The 11,549-nt window shown below is 35.8% G+C and overlaps 1 protein-coding gene across 1 annotated transcript in view; it reads left to right on the plus strand.

Moving 5' to 3' along the window:
- Window positions 1–11,549, plus strand: part of LOC132139692 (phospholipid transfer protein C2CD2L-like) — a 35,888-nt gene extending 24,339 nt beyond the window's left edge. The window contains exons 7-14 of the mRNA XM_059548240.1: window positions 523–655; window positions 4,087–4,151; window positions 4,337–4,458; window positions 6,701–6,872; window positions 6,993–7,097; window positions 9,462–9,595; window positions 10,363–10,600; window positions 10,695–11,549. Of these exons, the coding sequence (XP_059404223.1) occupies window positions 523–655; window positions 4,087–4,151; window positions 4,337–4,458; window positions 6,701–6,872; window positions 6,993–7,097; window positions 9,462–9,595; window positions 10,363–10,600; window positions 10,695–10,948 (1,223 nt within the window). The 3' untranslated portion in view covers window positions 10,949–11,549. The remainder of the gene's footprint in view (window positions 1–522; window positions 656–4,086; window positions 4,152–4,336; window positions 4,459–6,700; window positions 6,873–6,992; window positions 7,098–9,461; window positions 9,596–10,362; window positions 10,601–10,694) is intronic.

An 11,549-nucleotide genomic window follows, 5' to 3' on the forward strand; every position in this document is an offset into this window, starting at 1 on the left:
ACACAGAAAACGCGAAGCAACTGACATGCAGCAGAAACGCACACTCACGCCACGCAGCCAGTGTGTCACCGGCCTTAGAATCAGCTGCAGGGCGGGATTTGCGCTGAACGCGGAGACTTCCGCCACTTAATATGTTCGTTTGGAAACACGAAAATTTACCTATGTTCCGCAAACAAAATATTGCATTCGGTCATTCGGTATACACGTGCACCGTACCAAAAGCCCTGTACCGAAACGGTCCGGTACAAATACACGTACCGTTACACCCCTAACATATTTACATAATCAGGCTCTCTGTGATTTGCCTGAATTGCTTGTTGACCGTTAAAGGAAGCCTTGTTTAATTAGACTGCGTTCATGTTGATTTGACCCCAGTGTTTTCACTTCAAAAATCATCCTAATATGCCAAGGAACATATCCTATTTATATCAATGTTAAAATAAAATTATTCAGGATTCTTTGATTTACAGAAACTCTGTATTTGAGCAGTTTATGGTGTAAGTTATGTGACTTCTTTTCCAGGATGTCAGACTCATGTAGGAGAGCTTTGTTGTATGCTGAGTCTGGACACTCCTTCCATTGAACGGAGAACCGGCTTCCTTACTCCTTCCCCAAGTCCTGGAGCAGCCCTGCACTGGACTGACGACTTTACACTGTAAGCACACTATTCTAACATTATCTGATTGTAAAGGCGGATATAGATCAATAAAGACTGAAACTATATGAATAGACTGTATTGGAACATTCTGAGTGAGGTGTTGACATGCCTGACTCCTAGGAAAGGCTACAAGGAAATGTTTCTTATAAAGTCATGTTCTATCAGACAAGGACATTTTTGTTCATACAATTAATTTAACTCTGTGCTGCAGGACTAGACTGAGGCTGTGTTTACTACAACGCTGTAGACAAAAATGGAAACGTTTTTCCCTTGCTTTTTTAAAAAAGTTTCACGCATGAACAACAACGTTTTCAAAACGTTTACACACATCCCTGAAAATGGCCAAAACTCTATATTTCGTATCCCAGGCGAGCAGTTCGCTCTGTCCCCTTGTTAGTAAACAGTACTTGAAGGGAAGTGACGATTATATGATGCGTCTCCACTGTTGGCTGTAGTATTGGTGAAATAAATCCACACTTTGCTGAAGAAGCATTAGCAAACTCTTGAGCAGCAACAACAGTACTGCCAACAGTCCACCATTGTTGTTTATGTTTGTTCACGCTTGCCTTTAAATCCGATGCCTACATACCTAACACATACTATGCACAGAAACAACAATGGTGGTGTTTTCAAAAACTTGCACTTTGAAACCTGTTTTAAAAAATATGCGTTTTCAGTCACCAAAACGCCATTGTTGTGTAAACGAACAGGCAAAATATAAAAAGTTTCCTGCTTTTGGCTGAAAATATAATCCAGTGGGATTTTCTAACACCTTCCATTTAAAGGTCAACTTCCCCACTTCAGTTTAACACAATAAGCCCTTTCACACATACAGACTTTTCCGGAAAATTACCAGTAAATTTCCGTAAAGAGATCATATGTGAACAGGATCTTTTCAAAAATACCGGTAAATTCGTTCAGGCAATTTACCGGTATGAGAAGTTGTAACATTGCCAGTAAATTGCCGGAATTCTGCTATGTGTGAACACAGAAGGAAAATTACCGGTATGAGTACGTACGAGTTCAGAACGCGGTGACGTAAGACGTCTACTCCGGGCCAATCATAACAATGTGACGCATTCACGCACCGTTTAAGAAAATTAAATAAATGTCATCCAACTGAAGCGACAGTGAAATTAAAGCGCTTCTCCTTATCCGGGCGGATGAAGAAATTTGTCGTCAATTGAGAGGAACTGTTAGTGATGCAGTGACGGATGATAAAATAACTGTTAACTGTCTCCGAGAGGAATGCATTCACAGCACAAAGTCAGGTCATCAATAAACTGAAAACATTGCGTCTTAATATCTAAAAAGTAAACGACCATCACAAACGAAGTAGTTGTGGAAGTATTTCTTGTTCCTATTATGAATTTTGTCAATCTATTTGGGGATCCTGCTACTCCACAAATCCTGTAGCTCTAAACCAGTGGATCTCAACCCGCGGCACGTCATGAAATCACATGCGGCCCACCATGCCGAACACAATAATAATAAAAAAAAAACTTTTAAGTTTTACAACTTATTTTAGTTTGTACCTAGGGAAAAACACATAGGGTACAAACGAGAAGTCGGAGCAGTGAAGAAGAGTGCTGGACATTCGGCATCAACTTTCGGTTTGCCCCGCAACTCACTTGAGGATGTTCAGCCCGTCTTTTTTCCCTATTCTCCCAAAACAGCTTATACTGTTTCAGCTATTAAAATAGTTCAGTTTTGTATGTTTGGATCAGTTTTTGTTTTCGTTAAACAGGCCTATAAGTTTTGTTTTTAAAGTAACAAGCGGCCAGCACAGAGAGGGAGAGTTGATCATATCCTATGTTTGATCAGTTAAATTTAGCCTTCTCAAATCATCACGAATTGTCTAAAATAAAATCTAAAGATATAAAACAGTTCAAGCATGTAACGATGTTTTAACGTTAAACCCAGATACATGTGCGCTATATCGAATATTTTGTGCGGAAAGTGCAAGATAAAGCACGCTTTTTTGGGACATATAGGTGCCAGCGAGATAATAATATAAAATAAAGAAATATAAAATAAAGAAAATAAACATGCTTTCTGCCGTCTTGTCTTGAACAGGAGAGCTTACAAAAATAAGCCGAAACTCACCGAATACATGCCTCACATACATGATACATATATCAGTAGAAAGCTTTAAATTACTACTTAACGAAATAATACAAAACAAACAAACAAACAAAAAAACTATTTTATTACAATCATAATCCGTATAGAAGGCGCATCTAATAAGGAGATGACAAGTCAGGCAACTTCATCCTTGGGACACAGACTCAGAAAACACTAGTTTATTAGTAAATAATTCAAATATATATATATTTTTTTTCCTATTTCCCTCTGTCACATTCATGGTAATTACTTTTTCCGGTGCTTTGCGACATCTTTTGAACTCAATTTGAAAGCAGAACTGTTTATCTGCGCTGATAGACTATTTGATATTAATTTGGATCAGCACATAGGCTAGTTTACATTTGTGAACGCACCTTTTCTGCGATGTCGCGCGTCTTACAGACTGCAATTTACAATCTCAACTTCATTGGGCTATTAATCCTTTCAAGACGAATTTCACTAAATTGGTCAGCTCCCGACAGCATCAGGTGTTTTATTAATGGTGAGTATAATTATTCAAACCAGTCGTATATTACGATGTCTCTGTAACAAAAGCAGTTGCATGAATACTAAAGTTTGAAAAAAAAAATGAAACCATCAACAGAAATACTGACCATGTATTACCCTCCATGTTTAAAAATACGAGCGCAGCTGTTTAGAGGTTAATGACGTCACAGAATTTACCGGTATTTTGGAATGGATGTGTGAATGGTGCTTTTCCGGAAAAAAGACGGAATGTTGTTGACTGTGTGAACAGCGCATTTTTGAATTTACTGGTAAAGTCGTTCCGGTAATTTTACGGCAATTTACTGGTATTACTGTGTAAAAAGAGGCTAATGGAGCGTTTTCCTCAAAGTCTGTTTTTATAATGGCAGCCCTTCTGTCATGAATGAAGGTGTGAAGCTGTGAGCAGCTCCACCAATGGCTCTGTGAAATGTACAGCAGCCAACTCCCGAAGAAACAAAGAGCTGTTTAGCACATTTAATTACAGCCATTCCCAACACTTCACTATTTCATGTGATGCCAATTTGCAGAATGCCCAATTTAATTCTCATAGCCAGCCAACACATTGCTGCTTTGGGATCAAATGGGACATTTAGTCTACCACAATACCGATGGTATACAGCAGTTTTATAACCTAAAATCCAATTACAATTGTTAAAGTCAATTTAGTCTTTTAATGATACTGATATGATAAAAAAAAAATCACTTCATCTCCAATATTTCGTATTACAAAATTAAAGCTAACTGTGTGTGCATCTTTATTTACTTGTGATAAATCAAAGTCTGTTTTTATCAATTAGGGAAGTAGGACCAGAAACCAAAGAACTCCAAGTAAGACTTGTGGAGAAGAACAGTAAAGGAGAGCGTGAGTCACTTTTCAGTGCCTATCATTCAATAATTCATCCAGCTTTATAAGAAATGTATTGATCTCAGATGATCTGGTGAATGATTAAAGACTTATATTCTCTATTCTGTGTGTTTTTTTGTTTTTACTGCATAATATACTTGTCTGTCCGTTGATTAATTTGTTTTCTTTTTTCTGTTTGACAGAGTTTCTGCCTGGTTGTGCTTCCTTAAAACTGGATCTCTCTAAAAGAATTTCTAATGGACAACATAAACTGTCCATCACGCCGGGTCATGGTCTGGCTCCGACTGCAGTTGTAACATTAGAAGTAAGGACAGAATTCAGATATATTTCAAATACACTACCGTTCATGTAAGGCTACATTTATTTGATCAAAAAATACAGTAAAACAGTAACCTTGTGAAATATAATTTCAATTTAAAAGAAATGTTTTCTATTTTTAAATGTAATTTATTTCTGTAATGGCAAAGCTAATAGAAAGTTTAAAAGAACAATTATTTAACAGAAATAGTTTGTAACATTTTAAATGTCTTTACTGTCACTTTCGATCAGTTTTGTGTGTTCTTGCTAAATAAAAAGTTGTTTATTTTGAAAGAATATATATTTACCCCAAACAGTATTGTATGACAGTTAGTCGGACAGATAGATACTAGTAATTCACATGTATAAAGTATACATGATTTCCATGATAATACAATGTTCAGAGTGTCCGCATTACTGATTAAGGCTTCAGCCAACCTTGTGTTCACTTTTCCGAACACTCTGATAAGCCTCTGTTCCAAATGTCAATGTGAATTATTTAATAGAAAACATATCTTATTACAGTGGTGTGCCTTGTGAAGCCAATGCTCACTTTATCTCTGATTAACTTGATAACGGAATAATTTATTTATTTAATCTAGTACTTTAATTCACACCAGTGCTTCATTTGAGCTGGATCCTGTTCTGGAAAATGTTAGATTTAGCATGTATGTATGCATGTGTATATATATACACATGCATACATACATGCTAAATCTAACATTTTAGCATGTATGTATGCATGTGTATATATGCATGTATGTATGCATATATACACATGCATACATACATGCTAAATCTAACATTTTCCAGAACAGGATCCAGCTCAAATGAAGCACTGGTGTGAATTAAAGTACTAAGTACTCGCTCTGACTTGTATGCACACATGCACTGTCAGGATCTAATGCACTTGTTTTATCGTAAAATATAAAAATAAAAAAGTATTAATATATATGTATACATACATATATATATATATATATATATATATATATATATATATATATATATATATATATATATATATATATATATATATATATATATATATATATATATATATATATATATATATATATATATATATATTAATACTTTTTTTTTTTTTTTTTTTTTTACGATAAAACAAGTGCATTAGATCCTGACAGTGCATGTGTGCATACAAGTCAGAGCGAGGACAGATAGATTTATTTGGAGGTTATGTATAGGTCCTAAAAATATTTTTGACCAATCATCTTTAAGTTCTTAATCGCACTCATTGATTGGTGTCTACTGCTGATTGTTTTGTGAGCAGCGGAATATTTGGAGAGAGTTATTCACTGGTGTTTACACTGAACTGCACAAAATCATACTACAGACTATTAAATTGACCAGTGTAACCTTTTAGTATATGTTTAGTTTACTTTTTTTATTTTGATAGTGAACAGACTGCAATGTTAAGTTTGTATTGCTAGAATATGTGGTGTGTGCGTGAGGTGCAGTCGAGATCAAACACCTGAAACATAAAATACTCCATAAGTTTTGGTCATACAGATAAATGTAAGACAAAATTTGAAACCGCAAAGTGTTTACTTTTATTTTTGCGCACTCACAATAAAAACAGAAAATGTTGTGCTTTTGTAAAATAAAGCAAACAAACAGGATGCACGTTCTGTCATCTCGATTTCCTTTTCATGAGCTTGTTTTGATCTGTTTTAAATCTGTTAATTATTTAAGTGAGATATATTTGGCATATTTATACGTTTTTATATAAAGAATTTTTATGAAAACAAATGTTATTTTTGTTATTATTTTTTGTAACTTGCATACTGCAAAATTTTCCTTAAATCATCCCGGCAACCTCTTTTTGACCCTGTGCCCTAGGCTGTAGTTAGGTCCAGAAAGTTGTGCCATCACCATTTAGTGATGTCACTGAGTGTCCCGGGAAAGCTGAAGTTGTATTATCAATGTCGGTCACAGTGCCTTTTAATTGCGGTTTTGGATCCGGAAATTATTCATTTACAAATTAAGCACTGGTTCACACTGTACATGTTACAGACATGCTCTTGACTTGAATAATCTTTGTGTTTGTGAACACATAGGCAAAGTCAGCTCAAAATTATGCTGTACATATGGGGATTGTTTTTCTTCTTTTTTTTTTTTAAGATATCAGTGTCTGTACTAACCGTAATTCTATAGTAGATTTATTTAAAAAAAAAATGGAAGCATAGGAATTTATGCTTTTTGATTTTATGTTTCTGCCTCCATAGCTGTTGTATTTGGAGTCCAGTGATTTGCGTGCATGTCAGAATGCCACTCCTCCGCGATCCTTGGTCACCCCCTCAAAGAAGGTGGACGTAGACCGCACGATTATGCCTGATGGCACCATTGTCACTACGGTAACCACCGTCCAGTCACGACTAAAACTGGACCGCAAACTAGGTAAAGGCCACATCACTCAGGAACACTGAGAACACACACATTCTTCTGTCTGCATTGTGTAGTTCTACACAAGTGACTTGGCAGTTTCCCCCTATCCTATTTCTTCCTCTGTAACTGCAGGAGACTCTCCGTCTAGGTCTCCCTCAAAGGTGGAGGTGACTGAAAAGACCCCCACTGTGCTCACAAACAGCTTCCAGAGCACCAGTGCCAGTCCCACCCCCAGCAGTGAGCTCCACATTAACATTAGCATTAGCATTTTTTAGATGAATAAGAGAATTCTTTCATTTATCAAGGTATGGAAGCATATGGGTAGCAATATTCAATTTGGGATGTAATATGCCAAATGACAATGCAATATGTAAAATGACAATGCATTTCTGTATTTACATTTACATTTTCCAATACATTTGTGCAACGTTTGGTGCAAAATGAAAATGAAAATTAAATTACATAATTTTCATTTGCCATTTCATACACCAGTTTTAATATGTAAAATGAATACTAATTTTAACGCTTTATAAGTTGCAAAATTAAAATGAAAATGTATTACAGAAATGATTAGATATGTATAACATGTTCAAGCAAAAACTGTGGCAAAATGATCATTTAAATTCTATTTTTCTTAAATGCATTAACACTCACAGTCAAGACACTTACGATTGCATTTTGATTCAAAGTCCCGCAATGAATGTAGCAAAATCCAATGTGCACATTGAAAATGCATTCCGAGCCGAGCCACTTCACTTTTATCCAAAGAGAGAGAACTAGTTGCACTGATTTTTATCAGTGGGACAATATTTATACAATACTATAACCTAGAAATAATTTAATTTAACTGGCCAGACTTACCTTCCCAAAAAAATCCTATTTAATTTTATTTCATAAATTTAACTATATTTATTTCCACTTCACTGTTATCCAAGGAGACAGAACTATTTGCACTGTATTTATCAGTGGGACAATATTCAGACAATACTACAACCTAGAAATAATTTGCAGGTCGCAGCAGCACGTATTATATGCCCAGCTACATCTGTTTCGAATATTATGCTAATTAACAGTAAGTGTATTTTCAGACATTACAGTGCTTCACTCGCACTGACTCTTATTCTGCCTGAAAGAATGAAAAGACCGAGCTGAAGGTGGAGCGATTCGACCAATCAGATGAAAGCAGCGTTTCAGCACCGCCCACAAGTGCGAATGAAATATTGAAGCCATAAACCAAATTGATCAAAACGTACACGGACCAACTGTCTTATCCATGTTCTCTCACTTGAATCCTCTTCTTGAGATTTGAGTCTCTTAACATTCTGCAAGCCCCGCCTTGTTCACACAGTGATTGACATGGCGGGAGGGGGCGGACACGTGATCGGCTCGGAATGCATTTTCAATGTGCACATTGGATTTTGCTACATTCATTGCGGGACATTGAATGAAAATGCAATCGTAAGTGTCTTGACTGTGAGTGTTAATGCATTTAAGAAAAATAGCATTTAAATGATCATTTTGCCACAGTTTTTGCTTGAACATGTTATACATATCTAATCATTTCTGTAATACATTTTCATTTTAATTTTGCAACTTATAAAGCGTTAAAATTAGTATTCATTTTACATATTAAAACTGGTGTATGAAAAGGCAAATGAAAATTATGTAATTAAATTTTCATTTTCATTTTGCACCAAACGTTGCACAAATGTATTGGAAAATGTAAATGTAAATACAGAAATGCATTGTCATTTTACATATTGCATTGTCATTTGGCATATTACATCCCAAATTGAATATTGCTACCCATATGCTTCCATATCAAGGACGTTTAGTTGATTAAAAGTAAGATTAAAGACATTTCTAATGTTATGAAAGATATCTGTTTTAAACAAATTATGTTCTTTTGAACTTTTTATTAATCAAAGAATCCGGAAAAACAAATGTATCATGGTTTCTACAAAAAACATTAAGTTTTCAACATGGTTAAGATTTTCGAGTAGAAACACAGCATATTAGAATGATTTCTGAATGATAATGTGACACTGAAGACTGGAGTAATGGCTGATAAAAATTAAGCTTTGCCATTACAGGAATAAATTACATTTTAAAACAAAATAAAATAGAAAACAGTTATTTTAAATTGTAATACTATTTCACAATTTTACAGTGTTTTTTTTAATCAAATAAATGCAACCTTGGTAAGCATAAGAAACGTATAAAATAAATAAATAAATAAATAAAACACATTATTAATCTCCAGACTTAGACTCAAAACAAATAGACTCCAAACTTTCAAATGGTAATTTACGTCTTTATGATCATGTTTATGATGTGCACATGTCTAAATTAAAAATTAGTACCACATATTTACAATATTTATATTTTTGGTTTTAACCATTTATCTATGTTAATACTATACATGTATTAACTATAAATCTAATATTTTTAAACCGATGTTTGTTCAAATACATTTAGTAAACATTATTTATTGTTATATTATTTTTTTTTTTTTTTGTTGTTGTTGTTGCTGTGTCATTTGAATAAATTAGGGGAAAGTCTGTGATCCTGTTGTGTTTGTATCTGTGTGCTATTTCCAAGCAGAAGGCACCCTCCCTAATGGGTTGGATCCCATCGCAGAAACGGCCATTCGGCAGCTAACCGAGTCAGCTAGTAAGGTACCTAAGAAGACGCCTACTAAACGCAGCACTCTCATCATATCTGGGGTGTCAAAGGTCAGAGTCAGAACATCAAGTAAACAGACATTTCTAATCATAGTCATAAAAATATCTTGGTTACAGTGAGGCAGGCATCTAGGGAAATGATCACGAGAAGGGTCTCTTTAGCCCTCCCCCAGGGTCATTGGTTAAGTCTTCTCTTTCAGTCACATAATTTTGATGGTAACACTCATCAGGTGACTGTGTGGTTAGAAAATTATATTATTATAAAATTAAAGTTATAACACTGAAATACTAATGTTAACTTCCTTTTGAACATTGTAATTTATGAGCTTTCCAATCTAAATATCAAACAAAATAGCAAACTCATTCGTCTCATATCATATCTCATAAATCACTGACCTAACAGGGTTCACAGAAGGGATGACAGCGGAGCTGCTTCTGCAAGCACATTGCCAACATGTCGTCTTCCTCAGCTGTGCCTGCAGGACATGTTCATGAGGAACACTGAGGAGCCTTATCTAACACACATACTTAGTCTACACTTCAAATTTGCACATAATAAACCTGTACATACAAAACTGTCTATTGTAATATACCTGCACATACAATTGTCAATTTGTATATTGTTATTCCTTATTTACTTCAATTTAATTCAATTTTGTATTTTTTTATTATCTGTGTTTTTGTTCCGTTGCTGTCATTCTGTTGCACTGCGGAAGCTTCTGTCACAAATTCCTCGTATGTGTAAACATATCTGGCAATAAAGCTCATCCTGATTCTGATTCTTCTGTGTTAAAACTAATTTTCTGTCCTTCCCACAGGTCCCCATTACTGAAGATGACTCAGCCTTATCAGTGGGCTACGCTGCAGCAATGGATGCAGCCCTACAGGGGCCGCATTCTCCCAGTGGAGCCCCAAACCACAACGAAGCATCCGCACATCAGGAAGCAGATGAGACTACGCCATCTGACGTGTCTGAGCGACCATCTGTGGATGATGTGGAGTCGGAGACCGGATCGACTGGAGCGCTGGAGACACGTAGCCTCAAAGACCACAAAGGTGTGAATTTCTTTGTAATGTATTATTGATGTATTTATCATAACATTTGTATTTCTTGTAAAAAAAATGTATGTGCATGAATGTTCTGTTCCAGTGGGATTCCTCCGCAGTGGCACCAAGCTACTATTCCGCAGGAAACACAGAGAGAAAGACCCCAGTTTCAGTCAGTCCCACGAGGACATCTCTAATGTGGGTAATGTCTCCTCCACAGCCTCCTGTTCCTCCACCAGCCGAAAAAAGTCTGGAAGCTTCTCTCGCCGCCTCATCAAACGCTTTTCGTTCCGCTCGTCCAAGACAAAGGGCAAATCCAGCACAGCCAATGGAGGATCCAGCACTACAAATAACTAAAGGAGAAATAGAGAGGAAGGACGAGTAAGAGAGACACGGTGCGGGCACCAGTCAAATGAGTGCAGAATTGGATCCAAATTTCTCCAGAACTAGTTATTTATGTTATATACTGATTTTCTACAACCTAGTTGGGGTAACATAATTCTTCAGACCACATTGTACCCAGGAAGCCAGCCTTGTTTAAGTGGGACTGAAACATCATCATTCATCTGTGATTTAAGACTTTCAGATTGGAAAACGCCAAAATAAATGTGATAGATAAAATGATTTGACTATTTATGGATGCATTGCGAACCTTATTAATTTGATAAAATGGATAAAAGGGTGCTTTTGTGGATAATTATGAGCGAACAAATTTAAGAAACTCGATACGGTCTTGTCATGCGGCTGTTGAGCACAAGGGGGCGACATAGACCAATGACTTGATGCCTCCAACACTGTCACTACGTGTTTTTTTTCTTATTTATTTTATTTCATCAGTTGCACTTTGGATCTTATTCGGATTGTTTACAATGCTGGGGATCTCTTTTTCTGTCGTTTTATTATGTTTGTGTATCGTTTACTGTTATCAGCACTGATTTATTTCTCCTTAGCTCATGAG

This window comes from Carassius carassius, chromosome 4 (genome assembly GCF_963082965.1).
Source record: "Carassius carassius chromosome 4, fCarCar2.1, whole genome shotgun sequence".
NCBI lineage: Eukaryota > Metazoa > Chordata > Actinopteri > Cypriniformes > Cyprinidae > Carassius > Carassius carassius.